This window comes from Ictalurus furcatus, chromosome 17 (assembly GCF_023375685.1).
Source record: "Ictalurus furcatus strain D&B chromosome 17, Billie_1.0, whole genome shotgun sequence".
NCBI lineage: Eukaryota > Metazoa > Chordata > Actinopteri > Siluriformes > Ictaluridae > Ictalurus > Ictalurus furcatus.
Window position 1 is genome coordinate 11434584 of NC_071271.1, and position 22540 is coordinate 11457123.

Below are 22540 nucleotides of genomic sequence, written 5' to 3' on the forward strand. Positions count from 1 at the left end.
CTTTATATTCATGGTTTCTTAAAGGACAAACAGAAACTGTGTGTTTGTGTGTGTGTGTGCGTGTGCACAGGTTTGACTCTGAGCAGAGTCAGGCCCAGGAGGAGGTGCAGAAAGAGAGAAGTCAGCGTGAGAAGCTGAGTCGGGAGAAAGACATACTGACTGGGGAAGTGTTCAGCCTCCGACAGCAACTGGAGGTCAGCAGTCTCTCACTTCCTACGTCTCATCCTCTGCTTTCACATCTCTTAAGATGCAATACATAACATTACATTAAATCTGGCATTGCATCAAGTTTCCCTTAACTACCGACGTTCACTGCATTAATTAATTGACAGACTATGTGTTTCTGCATTAATATACCATAAGTAATACAAGTGACGTGAAGTCTGTTTAAATGTTAATGAAATACACCAACATTGAGTTGTTTATTCAATGCTTGCTTAAAAGTTAAATTCTAGCATGTTCCTAAATGTTGATAACTTACTGAACTTAAGGAACGTGCGAATTTTCAACTTGCTTTTCAGCCTTAATGTGACAACTGCAAACATGTTAATCAAGCTGTTCGTTCATACTGGCTGTCTTGGGCTTAATTTATATGCCTCTGCCACTAGTATATATATATTTTTTTCTGCTATTCTTGTAGTAAGTGGTTTAATGTAGGATTTTTATGGCATTATCCTTGCTACCACCAGAAGAACTGATTACATTTTGGCATTGATCCAAACATGGTCAAGGCATATTTTAAGGCAAACAAGTTAGTAAGAAGAAGGACTCAACTTGTTGGAGGCAGAGTTCTACTTGTGTTAATTGATAGTATGAACATTGGTTAATGCATGCGCTGATTATTTGGCTAATTTGGTTTATTTAAAAAAACAAAAACAAACATAATACAAGAGTCAGTTACTGTGTTAATACTGCTTATGGCATTAACTAAGGTGTTAAATAATGTCAGATATGTGATCCTTAATGTAAAGTGTTACATGTATCAGCACTTAGGACTGTGTGTGTGTCTGTGTCTATGTGTAGAGGTGAGTGCAGATCACAATGAGAGCTGTAATAACCTAACACTGGTTATGTTTTCACTCAGGACAAAGATCTGGAAATGTGTGCTCAAAATCTGAAGCTGGAGCAGATGGAGGCTGAGCTGCAGGATCTGAACTCTCAGGAGTCGAAGGATGAGGCCTCGCTAGCCAAGGTCAAAAAGCAGCTCCGTGACTTGGAGGCAAAAGTCAAAGATCAGGAGGAGGAGCTTGATGAGCAAGCAGGCACTATTCAAATGTTGGAGCAGGTACACACACACACACACACACACACACACACACAGAGTCAGTGCAGCTTCCTGAAGGGAATAGTTTAATTTATGTGGCACTCACTTCAAGAATGCCTAATGTATTTGTTATTGTGAATAATGCAAGTCTGCATGCATAATTAACACATGACATGCAAATTTGTTGGTATATTTATATTTGGAAATATTCATGCAGACAATACACAGAGCCTGCAAAGTAAAGTAATGCCTGCTTAGTTCCTATTGTTTGGTATAAACGCCTACCACAGGAGTGTGTGGTAACTGGCCTTCAGTGATATGCTTTGGTGTGCTTATGCAGGCCAAGCTACGTTTGGAGATGGAGATGGAGAGGCTGAGACACACACATTGTAAAGAGATCGAGAGCAAAGATGATGAGGTGGAGGAGATCAGACAGTCATGTAGTAAGAAGGTAAGACCGTTTCCTTTCACACTGAGGTATCTCTACTCATATGCCCACTTCATCATAATAAGTGGGGAAAATATTTTGGTTTCAGATCAGTGGAAAAAGCTGTGTTTGCTCGCAGTGATTCAGTTATGCGTACATTATTGGAAGTACCTAGGTTTCCTGATAAATGCCCGTCTACTTCAACATTCTATAAAAGAAAGAAAAAAAAAACACAGTAGTGCTCTCAAGCAAAGTGAATAAAACAAGGTGTAACCTGTAATGTAATGACTAATAAGTACAATCTTCTCGCTAATAATCAGGTTATCTGTGGGTCACAAGGCTGCGGGTGGAAGCAGGCATTTCAAAAACAGCTATTATTCTTGAGCTGCCTGACTCAACTAAGAGATTATTGCACTTTTCTACTTACTGTCCAGTTTAAAAGCATGTTTAACCTAAGCCAGTAGCCTTTTCCAGGATGGTAGTACCTTCCAATGGTTATTTAGCAGCAAATCAATATAAAATACGTGCTGTTAGCCTTTCAGACATCAAATCAAACCCCTCCACCCTGAAAAAAATGCTGAAAAAAACCTCAAACATTTTCCGTTTTCACATCTCCGTTAAAAAAAAATCTCACATTCTCACATACTGAGTCAGTGCCAAGCACTGTTCTTTCTTGCATTGTCCTCTCCGTTGTTCTGTGTGGGGGGAAAAAATTCACACACATGCGGATTCTTTTTTTGGGGCGGTTTTTTTTTGTTAGCGCTTTCTAAAACAAATTCCATGTATCTGAATACATTTTTGGCTAATTAACAATTGTGAATATGGATTTGTGCAGACACTGTATTTTCTAGTATTTTCTTTATTTTACTCTATATTTCTTTTCTGTATTTTACTCTATATTTCTTTTTTTTATTTTACTCTATATTTCTGTTGTATTCTTGATGTGATGCTGTGATGCCTAAATTTGTTTTCTTGCTTCGCTCTTGACATCATCCTGTAGTCCATGCCATCATCAGGCAATTATGATGAAAGTGGGGTTAAAAATCATATCCAGAACATCTCTATAGACGATTCATCAGATTATAGCACTGCTGAATTGTCTTTTTATTTATTTATTTATTTTGATAATTACAATGCATTCTGATTGTTCCTGTTCTGTTTTTGCCATGTGTGTGTTTGTGTGTGTGTGTGTGTGTGTGTGTGTGTGTGTGTGTGTGTGTGTGTGTGTAGCTGAAGCAGATGGAGGTCCAGTTGGAGGAGGAGTATGAAGATAAACAGAAGGTCCTTAGGGAGAGGAGAGAGCTAGAAGCCAAGCTGCTGTCCGCTCAAGACCAGGTATATAACAGCACATGCAAATGCTTTTACTTTCTCTCATCTTTCTTTATCTCCCTCCATCACTCTACTTCCTGTATAATACAAATGCAATATATAATATATAGTTTTGCTCCTATACCTGCTCTTTTATTTTGCTTGTCTCAGACTTTATATATGTGCCAAGTGAGGCAGAATTACTGGCTGTGTCTGCTATTGGTGTTTGTTGTGTTCTGCATTCCAGGTTAACCACAGAGATGTAGAGACGGAAAAACGCCTCAGGAAAGACCTGAAGCGCACCAAAGCCCTTCTAGCTGATGCCCAGATCATGCTGGACCACCTGAAGAACAATGCACCTAGCAAGAGGGAGATTGCCCAGCTGAAAAACCAGGTAAAGGCGTTGTCCCATCATCAGTTCAAGGTAGCAGGCAGCACCTAGTGCTGTGGGTCCCAGGACTGACTCTATATTGATTGTTTCTGTGTGTGTGTTTTCCAGCTAGAAGAATCTGAGTTCACCTGTGCTGCTGCAGTCAAAGCCCGCAAGGCCATGGAGGTGGAAATTGAGGACCTTCATGTTCAGATGGATGACATCTCCAAAGCCAAGCAGACTGTAAGTATGGACAGACCAGTAAAGAGTGACCGTTAAAGATCAGAGCATCTCACACACAGATACAACATTAAAATGTGTTTAGGGTTTTACCAGAAGTGCCAAGGAAATAAGAAGTTATTATGCATGAGGTTATGAAACCAGGGACCAGGTCTTTTCAAACAGGCCAAAACAAAAGCAGCCTAACATGTCTAAAGTCTAAAGAATGGTGTAGGATCAAATTTGATCACAACATTGGGAATAGTTAAGGCTTCTAAAAATGACATTATTAACATGAGAAATTTGCTAAAATTCATGTATTGGAAATGAAGCAGCAGAGAAAACACACACTGTACAGAAAATCACCAAGGTCCGTCAGGATGTCGGTTCAATAATTTACAGCAGGGGAAATGATTTCTGCCCGTAATGGCATGTTTCCGATTCCTTCTCTAATTTGAACAAGATATATCACCCTGAAATACATTATGCTTTAATAACGCTGTCATGAGCTGCTTCTTCTGCATCCCGAAAAGAGGATTTATAATTGAGTTCACACAGCAGCAGGTTGGGAAGAGATATTGGACAAGAGATGAATGGTTGTGATTTTACACACATCGTTTTGGGCCCTATCTTTATTATTCTGTTTTTCCGTTTATAGCTCCTGTGGAGCGAAAAAACGGTCTGATCGGGTGTCAAATTGAGTCGTTTTATCTGTGAAAACGGCCCAGTCGAATGTAGTACCATAGAGTGTTACACTGTGGCTTATGTGCAGTGTCCTTTTACTGTTTTGTGGCAGTGTATAGATGCTCTCCTAGCAGACTGAGATGTATATTCTAGGCTTTGGTGGAATATTGGAGTAAGTATAGGACTGAAATGGTGATATTGAAATGCTTAAACATTTCAAACAACATGGTTAGGTTTTAAATTGTACTCCCACGTCTATTTTTAATGGCTTATAGGAATAAAATAGGACTAGACGTTTGTGAAGCGCTGCTGAGACGGCTGGACGTTTAGACATACTGAGGGAAAGCTCTGTGAGCCAGGAGCCATTGAGATGAACCCATATACCGATCCATTACTGTCCGTCTCCAGTTACCTTTTAATTTCACATTGCCACATGGTGATAACAAGCGTGTCTAATACTTTGAGTGTGATTCATTCTACAGTACAGACTCCCATCTTTCATGGCCCAAAATAAATGGGTTTTGTCAAACTTGAGGAATTACACATTGCTCAGATATATTGGGGAATCAGCAGAGTTTCTCCGACCGTGTGTTCCTGAGGTGAGAATTGAATCAGGAGGAAGAACCAGGCTTGAATCAGACTGACTTGTGCCTGTCAGATCAGGTGGAGGAAATGGATGGATAAAGGAAAAGGATGACAGGAAAAAGCTTAAGACATCTCAGTTGTTGGCTCTACATTTTGTATTTGAATGGTATTGAAAATGTATGTTAAAGAGCGTTTTTTTTATGTTGTTAACTTATCTTGTTTTACTTTTGACGAGAGGATTATATGTTGGAACCAGATACATCAGGAATTTCAGAAATGACAGGCAGAGTGAATCTCTCCCTACTGATGTGTTCACATTTTTAAAAAGCTGTGATTTATGATTCATTCTACAGCGTGCTCAAAAGCTCCTTTGTCGTTTTATAAATGTTTACTGTTATATTTTTTCAGCAAAGGAAGCGTCATTGTCGAGTTCTGCTGAAATTGCAGATGCCTGACTATTTGAAATGTATTTGACAAAGCACACGTTACTGTCCGTCTTACTGTGTGTTACTACCATAATTAGCATACGTATTGTATAATAAACTGTAATGAGAGAGTCTCATATTATTGGGCTGTTTGACTGAAAGGAAAATGATTCAGGCCATTAGCTTTCTTTGTCCGTTTTTGTAACATGTGAGTAAGATGGAAAGCTCTACAGCCACACTGGTTCTAAACTCCATTTCATTTCCCACTTCACTGTTAATGAATTCATTCTCTTTCTCCGATATGCACATTTTCATGACCTATTAATAACCCCAGCTCTTATTCTTCAGAGATTGCTTTACTGTATTGTAGGAGTAATTATTATTGAATGGAATTAAGCCTCTGACACTCCCAGGGAAAGCAGGTTGAGAAGTGCCAGCTTTAGCTACTAATAGAAAAAGTCATTATTGTGTGTTGTGCACGTGTTTCTGAATTATGATGGGATTTTGAGTGAGGGAAAGCAAGCTCACACACACACACACACACACAAAAAAAAATTACAGAAACGTAATCAAAGCCTTGGGGCACATGCTTGAAATATTGCCGAATTTTCTCTTTTGAGAGGCTCTAACTTGTTTCAATATTTATATGCAGAGCAAAATCCACACACAGTTTGCGAATATTGATATGCTGTGCCGCTTTCTGCCTGTTTTCACTCCCAGTTGGAGGAACAGCTGATCCGTGTGCAGCGGGAGAAGAACGACCTGCAGTCGCGCATGGAGGAAGACCAAGAGGACATGAACGAGCTCATGAAGAAGCACAAAGTGGCTGTTGCCCAGGTAACTCTTTTTTTTTTGTTTGTTTGTTTGTTTGTTTGTCCCCCCCCCCCCCCAACTTCTTTTCTGTTTGGACCCATGACACCTCTGCTTCCTTCTCAATGGCACCAAGACACTGAAAGCAAGATGGTGTATATACAGCCTGACACTCTTCCACCAGCATTCAGTTTCTGAGAAACAGCACCAGCTATTGGCACTGGTCCCTAACTGTACAGAATTATTTTTAGGCTTGTTATTTTGTGAAAGCTTGTCGTGCCAATGGTGCTTTTCTGAAAACTGAAGACTTCAGCCTGTTCAGTTATGTTTTCCTGAGGAAGGAGAGTTCCTGGGGGGGAAAAAAGCCCAAACAGTCTGAGTTCCAAAATACTTTGCAGCAGTTTTGATCTATTTGAAGGTGCTTCTCAATGTTTGCTCTGCTCACTTGTCATCATTTCCCAGCCTAATATGATTTACTGCCATGTTTTTGTCAAGCCACTTGATCAGAATAACACTGTCATTACAGATGTGAAGGTGAAGGTGGTTTGCACTTTGTCTGTTGTTTGAAGGTGCTTTTATTATTGTATAATTATATGTGCAGTAGTAAAAAAGCCTTTTCTGGATATTTTGCTTTTTTTTTTTGGTTGTTGTTCTTTTTCATTTAGTTAAATGATTTTTTATTGTAGGTACAATATATTTTTATGATTAGGGGCTGAGTCTGGATATCCATCCTTCCTTCCTTTATGTCACTTTCTCACGTTCACTGCTCCATCACATCTGCTTTTAGGTAGCATGTCATTAGTCTTTCCTACAGTCCATGGACACATGTATATGTAGATATAGCATATATAAAACAAGTGAAATTTGGACACTGCACCTGAATGTTGCCAGTTGCGATCTCATTGCTTTCTGACCATGAACCTATCAAACACTGTGAAGGCAGGAACAGAAAATGTCTTCAGATACAAATACAGATATGAGTAGGAGGTGCACCACTTTTTTTTTTGTTGTTGTTGGTTGGTTTGTTTTTTACTCTATGTAGCTCATGCTGACCACGCGCTGTGCAAAAGACAGCATATCTCTGGTGGGTTCTTCAAAAAATAATAATTAAACATTAATAAATAATAATAAGAAAAATTTACATTCATTATTCATGTTTTTCGTCATTTTTAACTGGACGTACTCTGTTACTATAAGAAAATCTTCCTGGAAGATCATACGCACATTATAAAATTCTTCTTAAAGGACCCCAATTTCACCCGCAGTGGCACTGTCTCAGCTTTGTGGTAGATTCTGATAGCATGTCTTTTAATTCTAGTGAACTTATAGCGATATAACAAACCCAAAAATGAAGGTAAATTATGTCAAATATTATTTGTTAGCTATTGATGTTTATATGCCAAATAGTTGCCTGATTTGGCAAAGCCAGTTGTTTTGAAAGACACAGTTGATAGACACTTGCCAGAATGTTCCTTAATGCCTCTGGTTGAGACCAATTATGAACTATTTATATAACTAATTATTATTATAACACTTTACATGAAAACACAGTCTGCAGTTAATTAATTACACTAAAAATCAACTGGCCTCTTCCTGTGTTTCTTGGCCACATTGAATGACAAAACCTCCCAGACTTAGTACTTAGTAATATATATTACTACTATCTTAGTACTAGTACGACTTAGTAGTCATATCTAGAAATTTGGCTTGCCTACAGTAAATAAAATGAAATGCAATTTCTAAATGAAATAACTCTGTGGTTTATATTTCCTAAGGCTTATGGCACTATATGATATAAAATATGCACTGATGGTTTTATAGGACTTTGTACATCAGCAGTGAATTGTGAATGACTGACTCTTCTTTTATCTTCTTTGTTGTTGTACAGTCCTCTCAGAGCCTGGCACAGGTCAGTGAGCTCCAGTCTCAGCTAGAGGAGGCCATGAAGGAGAAACAGGAAGTCCAGGAGAGGGTAAGTCCACAGACAAAGAGAAGCTAGATAGAAGCTGCATTATTAGGAAAGTGTTTTTGTTTTTAGCACGCAGCATGAAAAGCTAAACGAAGAACGAGCCTGCCTCGATTACGGATGAACTCTTTGTAAAACTTAAAGTCTCTTTAAGCTGTTGACTTACAAGTGTACCAGGTAAGCTTGCTCTAGTCTCAAAAGCTCCTGGGGCAATAAGGTCAAGACACAAGAGATCAGTGTCTCGCTTTGCTCCAAAAAGCAACAAGCCATAGATAAGTATCAGATCATGTTGCTCAGCAATTATCCATGCTGTTTCAGTCAGCTAATCTGGTGCTTACTCCAGACTCACAGATATACGGATAAACAGGCCAGAGCAGCTGAACCACAGGTTACACTTTTTGATTCCATTGGCTTTGTGAAAAACATTTAATGCCCCAAACACATAGGAGAGGTCAGTCAACTCAAGGACATTCAAAGCCGCTTCTGTTTTCATCTTCAGTTTCATCTGAAGTTCAGTTAAAAAAAAACCAAAAAAACAACGGCTCCAAGCCTGGCTCAAAAGTCAATATCTGAGCAGTCATTATTCTCAGCTGCGAAATTCTTCACTTCTTTGAAAATAAATGAGCGCACGCTCAGAGATGGAAAACAGAGGTGCCGAGAGGGTTTTTGAATAATGGATCCGAGAGTCTGGCAATTAAGAAGCCAATGCAGTATGCTGGGCCACGTCAATGGAAAAGCAGCGGAGCACTTCTAAAGAAGGCCACCACCGAGACACCCTGTGGCGATTCTCTATAGACAAGTTTTGACTCCTTTCAGACAAGAGCAACAATATGCAGCTCTGAAAGTATCAGATCCCACAGCAGAATGCAGATGAATTTTGTAATTCACAGTTTATTGGGGGGTCTGTGTTTGCGTGTGCTTGCATCTCTGATCTCACTTTGTGTATGCTCCGACAGCTCACGGCACTGCAGAGTCAGTTGGAGTTTCAGGAACAGTCCATGGTGGACAAATCTCTGGTTAGCAGGCAAGAGGCCAAGATCCGCGAGATCGAGACCAAACTTGAGTTTGAGAAGACACAGGTGAAACGTCTGGAGGTGAGTGGGCAGGACCGGTGCTCTGGTTGTCTGACCTTGTTTTTGTGTAAGGGCTGACATGTAGAAGGTTAGTTTTCAAATAGCCTAAAGTCAAAAATGACCAAAAATTCAATCACACACTCACCTGCTGATTTCTCTAACCTCTCTATAGGAATGTTTAGATCTTACTGCCAGAATGGGTATAAAGTAGGTGCATTTTGGATCACCTAATGTTAAATGTTCCTTTTGTGTAGAGACAATGTAATTAAAATGTGATTTAAAAAAAAATAGTTCCAGTAGAAGGGTATTTGTTGGTTTGGAATAGTCTTTGTTACTTTATTCATATTTGCAGAGCAGTCAGCTGTGCATGCTGGATGAGGTATCTGACACATCAGAAGACACATTTCAGACACTTCTGAAATGTGCCTCAACTGCAAAACTCAACATTTCAGTTGTATTACCTTTAGCTGTGGAAAATATATCAACGTGTCAATATATGGTTACATACACACTAAATTTATTTACCTTACCAGATTCCCAATATTCATAATCAGATCTCAATAAATTGGATTAAGACGTTATAATTTTAGGCCACAAATTGGGTTATACTTTAGTTTCTATAGAGTTAGTTACTGACCAGACATAAAATACTTATTGGCACACTGCAAGAAAAGACATCTTAGCAAGTGGAAATACCTAGAATATAGTCAAATTGATCTAGTATTTCTTATGATAAAATTAAAACAAACCAAATTTAGATGACTAAACCCATTTCAAGCCGTTTGTGCTCATTTCAAGCTTGAAGTAGTCTTGTTCTATTGGCAGATAATTTCACTTATTTTAAGCGTTTCTAAAAAGAAGCAAAATTATCTGGCAATAGAATAAGAAAACTACAAGCTTGAAATGAGTAATAATGTCCAGAAATAGGTTTAATGATCTGGTTTATTGTAATCTTATTAACTATAAATTTGACTAGATATTTTCACTTGCTAATATGACTTTTTTTTGTAGTGCAAAATCATGGTTGTTTTTTTTTTTTTTTTTTGGTAGTTTTTTTTTTTTTTGGAAAGTGCATGTATTAAGAAAGAAAGCCAATACCTATTGACTGGCATGTTTTAACGGTTCTGCTGATTCCACCGTTCTCTAGAGTCTAGTGTCGAGGCTGAAAGAGAATGTGGAAAAACTGACTGAGGAACGTGACCACCGTAGCACCAGTGAGAACCGTGAGAAGGAGCAAAACAAACGACTGCAGCGTCAAATCCGTGACCTCAAGGAGGAGATGGGTGAACTGGCCAAAAAGGAGGCTGAAGCCAGCCGGAAAAAGCACGAGTTGGTGAGATGCCCCCATCCCTTTAGTTGCATTAATAAAAAAAATTTATTCCTGCAAGTAAAATAAGGGTAGTCTTGTTCCCAGCACAGTATTTGTGATGTGCACAGTGCAGTGCTTATCATGCTTGTCCTGTTTGGTGCCTCTGTTAAGCTTTAAGTGATCCTGTTCCTGTAGGAAATGGACATTGAGAGCTTGGAGGCTGCAAATCAGAGTCTTCAGGCGGATCTCAAGCTGGCCTTCAAAAGGATCGGTGACCTGCAGGCTGCTATTGAAGATGAGATGGAGAGCGATGACAACGAGGATCTTATCAACAGGTAAACTGTTCAACTGCCCCATCTCTCTCTCTCTCTCTCTCTCTCTCTCTCTCTCTCTCTCTCTCTCTCTCTTTCTCTCTCTCTCTCTCTCCCTCTCCCTCCTTTTCTCTCTCTTTAAAGTACAGGATAGCAAATCCCTGCCGACTGCAGCGACTCAGTGGAGGAATGAAATCTTTAAACTCATTGGGCAGACAAGTTCTTTGCTGTCAGTTATCACTTATTCATACTGCCTAAAATATTGTAGCAAAAATTGCCACACATAATTCAGAGTATTTCTTTTCATAATCGATTCATTAGTAGTCATGTCCGTAACTGGATGTCAGTTAACTTTATGCACATTTTGTAAGTGGTTAAATTAAATGTTGGCAAATGTTAACGGGTTTCACTTTTAGTGCTAAAAACGATTTACATAATTATGCAAAAAGCCACCATCACATTAAGTTTGCTTTGTCAAACTTAAAAAAATAAATAAATAAATAAATAATAAAAAAAAAGAAGCTGTTTTCAATGTAGTTCCATTTGGTTTTCTATATAGCACAATTCATGTAGACATTTTCCTTTGTTTGGCTTCCCTGACATTTCCATCGCCTACTGATAAAGGTGACAAAAACATAATGAACTGAACACACAGGCAACTGATTAATACTGGCTGGGTTCCTATCATTCCTATAGCTCAGCATCTTTCTGTAAATCCTGAAAGGTGCTTGCGTTTATATGAGGTTTTCTATTAAATATAGATGCTACATTATTTGCACTTCAGTGCAATTTTACCGCTATGCCTTTTTCCTACAAAGGGATTTGTTATAATAGAGGCATGCATTGAAAATCCAGTCACATGACTGGATTTGTGTAATTGCATTATTTTCCTGTTTTCACTATGATATCTCAACATTTCAACAAGCAATTTACTTAGATTTGAAAGGGGCAAACAGAAATCAGATTAAAAGCTGTCTAGTAATTTTTTTTTGTTTGTTTTTCGCTTTGACTGACTGACTCACTGACTGATTGACTCATTTACTGACTCGCCGATTCAATCACTGACTTGCTCATTGACTCATTCACTGAATTAATGAATTACTGACTTGCTGATTCAGTGACTGACTGACTGATTTAGTGACTGTCTTGCTAGCATTCAAAGAGAGACAGTGAAAATAATAGAATGTACCAAAGGCCTGAGCAAGTGGAGCACATATATGAAAGTGAGGGGGGGGGGGAGCACCCAGTCAAGACCAGACTATAATCAGAAACAAAGTACAAATGCTTCAGCAAGGAAAAAACATCAACATTTTCTGAATCCACAACAAATATTTTCTTAGAATTTGGGTCTTTGTTCACATTCATTCCATCCTTTACAGGTTCAGGTCATCTCATTTTTCAATCAATCAATCAATCTGTCGATCTGATTATCTGTCTGTCTGTCTATCAATCAATCATTTTTTAGTTTGTGATGTATGCCCGTCTCACTTTTCTTTTCAATTTTTCTTTTTGTGTTTGTTTTTTATACATCATCCATTTCCAGTTTACAAGACATGGTGACTAAGTATCAGAAACGAAAGAACAGAACGTGAGGAGCCTGAGCAATTGTTTGAGCTGACTTTAACCTAGTTTGGTCTTCTCTTTGGATAATATTGCAGTATCCAAGTTATTTTGAGAAAATGACCCTGCCAACGGTGTATAAATAATATCAGTCAAATGCAAATATATTTTTGTTCAGCTTATTGTACAGAGGGTCCAGATTATTAGACCACAGGTCAGTGATACTGCAATACGCTCCATGGACATGACTGTTAACATCACACATTGGTATATGATTATCTCCACCTTTTGTTTTGCATGGAATCACATGCTATAATCCATGCATGCCACTGACCATATGAGCCAAGCATGATCCCTGTTTGATTTTCTTTGCTATATGAACATTCTTAACCAAATGCTTGTGTATGGCTGTAATCACTATACTTTGACAGGTAAGTGTGTATGTGTGTGTGTTTGTGTGTACATACTGCCTCTGGGCTCAACGTGTCAGTTGAATTTGTGTTGTTCTCAAGACCCCTCAGCCTTGTCCACAGTTGTGTAAGACAGAGATCCACCTCTTATCTTTCCCTCTCTGACTCTACTATAGCATATACTGTACCTATTGCGTGTCTGTCAGTGTGTGCTGAATATTTTACGGTCCTACTCCTGGGATCCAACTGCTTTTGACAGAGAAAGAAGAGGGCGTGTTTCTCATCAATCTTTTAACCATGCAATTTCAATAATGCATAAACTGCAAATGACCTGGTAAAAAGTCCTTCCAGACGATGTCTAACAGTGGCTCCGAGCACTGAGCCAGATTCTGGCATCAGAGCTACTCCATTCTCATGGCAGTAGCTTGGCGTTTTTACCGACCAGCACATGTTGTGTCCTTTTTTTTTCATGTGAAAATGTGTTTGAACCCAAATAAATAAACTAATAATAATTTGTAAGCTAAACACAAGTTGCTATCAGGGATGGACCAAGTGCTGAGAAATTATACTTGAGTGAAAGTATAGACACTGTCATTATCTTACTCAGTTAGTATTGGGAAGTGGATGCAATTAAGTTAATGCCATGTTAAAAGTAACATTACTTATTATTGTTGTTGTTGTTGTTGTTGTTATTATTATTACTGAGGTAGGACCAGGGGAACTGCAGATGATGAACCAGCATGATTCTTTACAAATGATGCACTGTATTGGAAACTAAACTGAAATAATCGGGTGCTAAACTAAGATGAGTCAATTGATTTATAGCATACAGTCATTGGCTTGGTAAAAATAGAGACCTTCATGATTTGTAACGAGTATGTTGAAGGTCTAAATAAAAATGTGAGGCCTAATAAAAATAGAGCTTTTTTTTCCTTAGAAATGTAACTACAAAAGAGTGCTCAAGTGCACAATTTCATTAATATCCAAAATAATCCTTAAGTATAGTAACAAAGTACAGTTACTCAAGTATTGTCCATGCCTGGATTGCTGTTCAAATGTTTTGTCATTACAGATTACAATTCAGAACATTCACAAGCACAACAATTCACAGGATGCAAAATCCAAAGTGAAAGTTCAATTTGATACTAAAAGTAACCCTGCCACCATTAGAAATAAACATCAAAGCCTCATGTGTATTATTACCGCATGTGCAATATATTCCTCATATCCTGAGAGAAGTCCATAGATGCAGAAGTGTTGGTTTGCCCTCTAAGACTGTTGTATAGTTTACTTTATGCTGTGCAGTCAATAACAAATTGTGTGACACAGTGACATAATTGTTTGTGATCAAGTCCTTGATTACAGAATACCTCGTGTCCTGCCTAGCTCCAGATTTCCATACACAGATCGTATCCCCTCCCTATGTCCCTACTCGAGACATTTAGAGGCCAGCTCGGATCAAAGTCGGTGCACGTACAGAAGCACTCAGAGCCATCTCTTTGATAAGGGGATGGCGCTTGAGGCGTGCTCCAAAATTACTCAACCTACCGTACATCTACTCATCCTACTGCAGTGAAACCGATTTGGTTTTGTTGTGTTCGTGCTAGCTAAATGTATAGTGGTCTCATATGAATAATGTTATGGATATTGAGCGAGTTTGGGGTTGTGGGAAAAGCAGTTGTAACTCTATTTTGTGTAGCAACGTTATTCTCTGTAATTTATTCTGGAGAGGATTGACTGCGATGGCCCCAGAAGACAGCTATAAGCACATTATCGAAATCCCAATTAAAACTAGACCTGGTAGCTGTGACCTCATTTGGAGTTGTTCTGTGGATGTCAACTCTGAGTGAAGCTGCTACTACCTTCTGAATCCTCTGATGCTTTTAAAAAATAATCTATTCCATGCACAGTGCTGCACAATAAGCGAGCGATAAGACTAATCTAAAGAGACAGGGAAAAATTGACTTGCAGATCTGGCTAAACATAAATCCTGGGGCTTTATCTTGGCCTGAGAAGTGAGCAGACAGGCCTGGGGTTCAGTTAGCTGTTCGATGTGCAGACCTTCTGTGTAAGCCCCCCTCAAACTTATTGACAACACCACTGATCCTCCACTGGTACTGTTGTGTATCTGATGGTGCAGTCACTGAGTAAAGTTTATTAAGCCTCCCCAAGAGCTCATATTCTTAGCCTTTTTTAAAGTATTTAGAAACTAGTCCTTCTTTCCACATATGACCAGAGAGCCTTGTAAGAGCTCCCTTTACTTCCATAATTCCTCTCTTAAATGCCTCACTGCTGCTATGTTGCTGTCATTTAGAAATGCAGCAATTGCACCCCTTCATTTTTTTATTACCCCAGGGTTAAAAGCTCTTTTGATTATACTGTGTCAAAAAAATCAGGAAGCCTCTTCAGCATTTCATCAGGCTCATTTATGTACTGCGAAGAGTCTGCTCAGCTAGGATGTCTAGTGCCTGCAAGAACTCGAGTGTGAGAGCTGACTAACACAAAGAATGGCATTGAGGCTTTTAGGCCTCTGCTGATTGAGCGCATGTCTCAGTGCTGTTGTGTCTGTGCTATAAAGGCATTTGTTTCTCCCCTATTGCTAAACTAACAGTCCATGCCGAATCTGCTTTTAGCTGGGTGCTGACGCTCTCCATTTCCTCCTTTTCTTCCTTACAGTGAAGGAGACTCGGATTCCTGCTCAGAAGTGGAGGAGCGAGTTGATGGTGTGAAGTCCTGGCTCTCCAAAAACAAAGGCTCAGCCAAGAATATATCAGATGACAGCAGCTTGAAGAGCTCAAGGTCAGTAGTTTGAGTCTACCTTTCCCGTCTGGATGCTTATTGAATGGTTCGGTCCAAACACAGTACACCATGCACATAAAGCAGGCTAGGAAAGTGCATTCGCTTGCTTGAAGGGAGACTTTTTTCTTACCCACTCACTTATTCTCCTCATTGCCACAAGGTTTGCTGACAGATGCTTCTTTAGAAGCTGTGGCCTTCCTGGCAGATTTATCGACACGCCTGTTGGCCAGCTGGCATGCCTACACCTGCTCCCCTCTTCCAGAGATTAATAGATTGAGCCTGCTGGCTGACAGCTTCGATTGCCCTGCATTTGTCTCTTTTCCAGAAGATTTAAACCTCCCTCTTGAGCCCCTCACAACTTTTAAAAAACTTTGGAGCTTTAAATTCCTTTTCATCATGTTCCCTATTGTGCACTTGCCCTAGGAGTGGGTTTGGAGGCAGTATTTCTCAGAGCTTCTCATTAACTATAAGTATCACAAACAATAACGGAAAGACAATCAAAGTGCGATATTGCAAAATTATAAGTGGTATTTTTGTGCACCACATTTCTATACTTAATTCTAGTAAAGAGCTTAAGAAGGCATGGTTGAATTTGAATAATAACTAATTATGTTTGAGTTCTGTCTGGATTCATTTCTCTCTATAGCATCATTGCACCTTTTAAACCAAATCCCCAATTTGTTCACCTCTTACATTACTGTTCTGTCCTGTCTTCTTCCATTTCTATCAGCCAAAACCATGTTTAAAGGAGGATTCACCCTACATACATATTAGAGTACATGTTTCCTTACTGTAAAGACAGTAATAAATTAGCTAATGGTCGATTAGCAGCTGTTTTAGAGAGAGAGAGAGAGAGCGCTGTAAAAACCATGATGGCACAATAGTGAGGTGGTGGTAACTAAGTTTAGTTGATGTCTTCACTTTACAAAGGTGCACTTTAAATGTTGTGTGGAAATCTCTTTCTTTCTTTCTTTCTTCATTTATTTATTTATTTATAAATGTCACATCTTTTTTTGTTTTTGTAACTCATTTTCAATTTCTATGTCTGTCACCTCTTTTCCGTTTCATTCCATATTTTTGTCTGTTATGCTGACCTCCTCCCCTTCAACTGCCCCTTTCATCTAGATATGCTGCAAACAGTGATACCAAAGAGGGGAAGGAATGGCAAGAGAATGGCAAAGAAGGTAAAGGTTTAGACCAGAGTAGGCCAGTGTCTGTGATGAGTTCACTCAGTTATAGGAAACGTTCCAACCTCAAGGATTCCCTTGGTGGCAAAGGCGATGAGGGCTCACTCTTTAGCACCCTCAAGGAGCAGGATGACTCTGAGGAGCTCTCATCTTTCCGCAAAAACAAAGCCAGGCAGATCGATGCCAGGGACTCCTACTCAGTGAACTCCTGGAGGAAGGATGAGCTGGATGACAGGGGCTCAGTTATCTCACAGGCTTACTCAGAGGCAGCCAGCAGGGCCAGGAAGGGCATGGAGAGCCGCTGGACAGAATTGGACAACAAATCAGTTGTGTCATCCATGGGCCCAAGCCGAGCCTCTTGGTTGGACTACGATGATGATGACGTCAAATCCAGTGTGAGTGCTGCAAGCATGCTGAGTCGTCGCCGCAGCATGTCTCGGCTGGACGAGCGCCTGAGCGAGGGTCGCTCAGCAGTTAGTCCATCCCTGAGCTGTAGAAGTCCAGGAAGTGTGAGCCGGAGAAGCCCTGGCAGTGTGAGCCGGAGAAGCCCTGGCAGTGTGAGCCGTGCCGATTCCCGTATGTCCTTAGCTCGCAGCTGTCGCCTCAGTGAGTTTGATATGGATGATGATGCCATGAGTGTGGCTTTCAGTGAATTGCATTCCAACTCCTACAGTCCCCACCACTCTTCCAGTGGCCGCAGCATGTCCATGCCCCCACGGGCAAGAACCACTGACTCTGACCTGCCTGATGCCTCTGACCTCAAGCCCGTCAGCCACCGCAACTACCTCGACCCAGCTCTGGAGGCAGCCATCAATGAGGTGCTGAATTTCAAGCCTGTCAAGTTCAAGCGGAGCAGCCTGGAAGACTCTGAAGCTGAGACCGGCAAGCCGAGCAAGCGTGTGGGGGACAAGGAAGATGATGAGGTGAAGAGTGTGAGGTCTGGTAGGGACAGCAGCCGCAGCTCCTCCAGCTTGAGACGTTCTGCTTCAGCTGTGGACTTCCATCGCTCCAGCAGCAGCCTGAGCACCCGCAGCAGGAAGAAGAGCAAGAGCAGGAAAAGGAGGAGCCACAGCTCTGATTCCTCTGAGAATGAGCGTAGAAGAAGGAGGTCCAAGAAGAAGGGCAAAAAAAAGAAGTCAAAGAAGGAGTCCTCCTCATCGTCCTCTTCTTCCTCCTCTGAGTCTCAGTCTAGCTCAGAGTCAGATTCCAGCTCAGGAGCGTCCACTATCTCATACAGAAGTGCCAACAGCATCAAGAGAGCTCCTGGTAGGCAGGCATTGGCTTCTGAAGACGAGGGAGAGCCTGGAGGTGGTTCCGAAGCTGTTCCGCCACTCGGCAAAAAAGAGGAGAAGAAAAGGAAGAAGAACGTGGATAGTGTGATGATGAAATATCTGTACAGGCCAGACAGTGACTGAAGATAGCAGTAGGTGATGCCTGGTTTGGAGTGAAGTGTGCTGTACGCATGGTTACACTAACCTTCAACATTTATGTCCAGAACATCTCACCTTTTAAAATTTATCACACTATCTTTTAGCATGAATAATGATGAGCATTTTCTGTTTACATGTGTTTTATTCTTGTTCCTTCTAACACACTCCCAGTTACAGGTTTCTTGTATGCATGATTATATCTAAAGGTAGCAGAAGTTCTTTTTTAAAACCATGACTCTCAACTGATTCAGTAATTGCTTTTGCACTTATTTCAGTTTAGAAAGAGTTTCTTTTTTTTTTTTTTTTTTGTTTAATTTGTTGAAACGTCCTTGTGATTAATTGCTCCAAACAAAACTAGCCAGTGCTGTAATTGAAGTAAATTCGGAGGTAACTATAGATTTCCCCTCTGGTATTTTAATTCAGGTATAATTAAAAGAGCTCATTGATCTGTACAGCTTGCCAGGCATCTTAAAGTACAGCAAAAGTTAACCAAGAGCATAGTGGCTTTTTAGTTCAGTTAAATATTAGCTGTAGTGACACTCAAAGTTTCCTGTTAAGAGAGAGGTTGTGTTCATACAGCCAATAGTTTGCTCCTGAGATATAATTAATATATATATATATATATATATATATATATATATATATATATATATATATATATATATATATATATATATAAAATGTAATATATATATATATATATATATATATATATATATATATATATATATATAAAATATAATCTCAGGAGCAAACTATTGGTATATACCAATCTTCACAGTATACATCCTGTTATTGCAGCTAGTGTCTGCCAATGTTTTTTATTTTATTTATTTATTTTATATATATATATATATATATTTTTTTTTTTAAGAGTCGCATGTCGGGTATCACATAGCCTTCACAATATCTGCATGCTTTCGTTCTGATTCTAATCAATCCCTGTTTATCCCACAGCCCCCCCTCTGGCCGAAGACGCTTCTGCCTCAACAGATCCGACGAGGAAGAAGAGGAGGAGGAGAAGGAAGAAAAGCGCACAGCCCGAAGCTCCTACCGCTGCTAATACACCTGGGACAGCTACCTGAATTACAGGGGCAAGCCGGAGATGTTACACTTCTATACACTCACAAAAAAAGCAAATACACAAACACTCTCTCTCTCTCTCTCTCTCTCTCTCTCTCTCTCTCTCTCTCTCTCTCTCTCTCTCTCACTCACACACACACACACACATACACAACACACATTCTAACATTGGCATCTTTTTTGGATGCAAATGAGAGGATCTCTATTTAGGAGAAGTACTTTAGAGCACCATCATCCATCTGTATACTGCACACACACACACACGCACACAGACACACACACACAGACAGAGAGCTCTCACTTTTGGTGATGTTACTTCTACTTTCGTGCATTGTGTTATGGATACTTATGCCATTGAGTATCAAAGACGCACTACACTGGAAGTTTTTTGTTGTTGTTGGACCTGCTTTGTGTTGCCCCCCCCAATTGCTTCCCCAGAGTGTACTGCAGCATTCCTCCTGGTTTCTGCCCTCCTCGGCCAGTGGTGCTGCTAGCTGCCGGCCCACATTGAGCTGAGCTAAAGAAATCCGGCATTAGCTTGCTAGGATAAAGTGGGGAGATTTGTCCTGTTTGCACTTCATTAAAAATAGGAAAATGGAAAGAAATACTGTTCTACCAAAAAAGCCTTTGTCGCAAGTGTGTACATAGATTTGAGGGGAAGTGGGTTTTTTTCCATTACTTTAAATCAGTGGAGAGTGGGAGTCGAGGAAGTAGTGTCATCAATTTAAGCTCAGCTTCCTGCAGGTATGAGCAAACTCTCTCTCTTTCCCTCTCTCTCTCTCTCACACTCGCACTGCGTCCTGAGACCCTGAGCTGTCTTTCCTCAGCGATCTTGCAGTGCAGTGAATTCATTTTTTCGTGCTGAAGAAGGCTGCAGCCCCTGTTTCTCCCTCTCCATCCTCACTGTGATTTAATGTGTTTTGGGATATCACACATCATTCGCCTGACAGTACTGTGCTCATGTTGGAAATTTTTGGCTCAGCTGTCATCTCCTTCCTTTTTCGCATTGTTCTTATGCTTATTGTGTTTCTTGCTCCTGGCATACATTCTTGTTTTCCAAAGGGAATGTACTTGATCCTAAGTTTGGTGACGATTACCTTACCTATTTCCTTTATTGTCACAGTGGTCAAATACTGGAAAATTCATCATCGTTAACAGCTGTGAATGGCTTTTATATTGATATTATACAGCTAAACAACACACACGTGGCATGAGCACATGAATAGAACTGATGCTGTGAATCCATCTTTCTTTCCTTGCTTCCTTCCTTATCTCCTTACATCCTTGCTTACTTACTACCTTCTTTCCGTATTTCCTCCCTTCCTTCGTTCCTTAAGTAAGTAAGTATGTCCCAAGTCGGATTCTGCAGTATTGTCAGCCTTACCTTTGACATTTTAGATAGCGCTGCACTTAACAAACCTCCTTCTGTTGTTGCTATTATTTTGCTTTCATTATAGTATTTATGGACTTGCGTTAATGAACTGAGCAAAGTTGCCAAATGCACACAGTTTTACATAAAGCATTGGAGAGGACTCGCTGCTTTTATTTTATTTTGAAGGGAGCCAGCATTTGTTTCACATGGTTTTTATGGACTCTCATAGGTCAGTGATTTCATCCTTGTTTCTATGCAGTCATTATTAATTTTATTATAAAGAGTGTGTGTTTTATCATGTTTCTGGCTCCATACAAACACATGACAAAAAGATACATAACACTGCTGGCTGTACACATTAATATGAATATATAAGTCTGTATAATTCATCATAGCTTTAAAAATAACTCCTGTTTATTTTCCTTATTGAATAAATGGCCACTTGTTATAAGTAATAATTTTTCCATTATGGTTTAATATATTGTAAATAAATGATGGTGATTGTTCGACTTGCTTCAGTGTTCTTGATTTCCTCATTTCCTTCTCTCCAGTTTCTTCCATGAAAGCTTGTCTTTATAAAATCCCTCTTTTTCCCTCTGTTGCCATCTTAAATATTCAGATCAACCAAAATGGGTTTTCATTTTCAGAGGGTTTGTTTGGTTTGAGAAGCTGAGAAGCAACATGCCATAGTAGAGCAAGCAGTCTATCTATTTTATTTTTTCTTTTCAATCATCATTGCAAAAAATGTCTGTTGTTTCAGGCCATGTGTCAGACGAAGCCCTACACATCTCAAGCCACAGAAAAACTGCACAGCTACTGTATATCAGAATATGTATGTTCTCTAAAATTCACAGTAGTGTACATATTTCAGTATTTCAGGCAGTTCAATGCTAACTGCAAAAAGTAATCATGTCTGCGTTTTTTGGTCATTTGAATTGTATTCATCTCTATACAGGTACTAATAAGCAATAGCTGAAGAATTAAATTAATAGCTAAGGAATCTTAGGAATCATGAAAAGAAAAATCAATTCATACCAGAAGTCGTGTTAAAACAGATCTTCTTAAGATATTATTAAGTAAATAAATAAAGCAATCCCTGTCCAACCTGGCACAGTATTTTTGGTTCTCTGCTAAATGGAAATAGAGACTGTCTAAATTATGTACAGTAAGTGCCATTTGTCATAGAGGCAGGCCGTGTGGACAAATGGAAGGCTGCTGAAGAGATGTGCATCAGCATTATTGCATAAGAGTCTAGGTGCAAATAACAGCATGCAGTGTAATGCTTTTCGAAGAGAAGCTTAAAGAACATCAGAATATTGGCATGTCGGCCCCAGTTCTCCTGCCTCATTTAGATCAATAATGGTTTGGTCTATTAGGTGTAGCAAATTATGATAATTAGAACAATATTGCATGTGCACGCCAGGTTACGGTATGATAATGATTATAGGTAATGACTGTAATTATTAGATGTGCAATCAAACTTTAATCTGAATAATAAATTCAGTAATGAAATGAGTAATGAGGTTACTAGAACATGTTTAACATTCTCAATATAACAAATAAAGAGTAATATTTTGACTTCTTTATCTTCTGGAAGATAAGCACAACAGGCTTTATTACAGTTGTGATAGAACACGTGTTCAAATCCATGCCAACGTTCAGTAGTATGCAGAAATACTGAGTCGGTGAAGTCATTTTTTGCATAATTGAGGCATTTCTGTCAGGCATAGGGAAAATATGTAATGCCTTTTTTTTTTTTTTTTTTCCTTCATATTTGCCTATTCAGATTGTATTCATATTTGTTTTGTTCCCAAATAATAGTTTAAGCTCAGTTCCCCCATTAATTTTCAGTTGTGTTTTTCTTGCAGAGCAACTAAATTGTGCAACTTACTGCTAACAAAAAGATGGAGTCCGTGTGTATTAACGTTAAACTGGTTCAGGAAGCAAA

At 39.5% G+C, this 22540-nt stretch overlaps 1 protein-coding gene across 6 annotated transcripts in view; it reads left to right on the forward strand.

Moving 5' to 3' along the window:
* Window positions 1–21191, forward strand: part of myo18ab (myosin XVIIIA b) — a 112425-nt gene extending 91234 nt beyond the window's left edge. For 3 of the 6 annotated variants that reach the window (XM_053646327.1, XM_053646325.1, XM_053646326.1), the window contains 15 exons: window positions 71–194; window positions 1085–1285; window positions 1605–1715; window positions 2922–3026; window positions 3247–3393; window positions 3499–3612; window positions 6003–6119; window positions 7981–8064; window positions 9015–9152; window positions 10279–10464; window positions 10636–10775; window positions 12295–12339; window positions 15398–15520; window positions 16646–18130; window positions 19095–19176. In XM_053646327.1, coding sequence (XP_053502302.1) covers window positions 71–194; window positions 1085–1285; window positions 1605–1715; window positions 2922–3026; window positions 3247–3393; window positions 3499–3612; window positions 6003–6119; window positions 7981–8064; window positions 9015–9152; window positions 10279–10464; window positions 10636–10775; window positions 12295–12339; window positions 15398–15520; window positions 16646–18122 — 3112 coding nt within the window. In that variant the 3' untranslated portion in view covers window positions 18123–18130; window positions 19095–19176. Of the gene's footprint in view, window positions 1–70; window positions 195–1084; window positions 1286–1604; window positions 1716–2921; window positions 3027–3246; window positions 3394–3498; window positions 3613–6002; window positions 6120–7980; window positions 8065–9014; window positions 9153–10278; window positions 10465–10635; window positions 10776–12294; window positions 12340–15397; window positions 15521–16645; window positions 18131–19094 lie in introns of all 6 variants that reach the window. The other 3 variants (XM_053646328.1, XM_053646324.1, XM_053646329.1) reach the window with 3 other exon arrangements.
* The last annotated feature ends 1349 nt before the right edge of the window (window positions 21192–22540 follow it).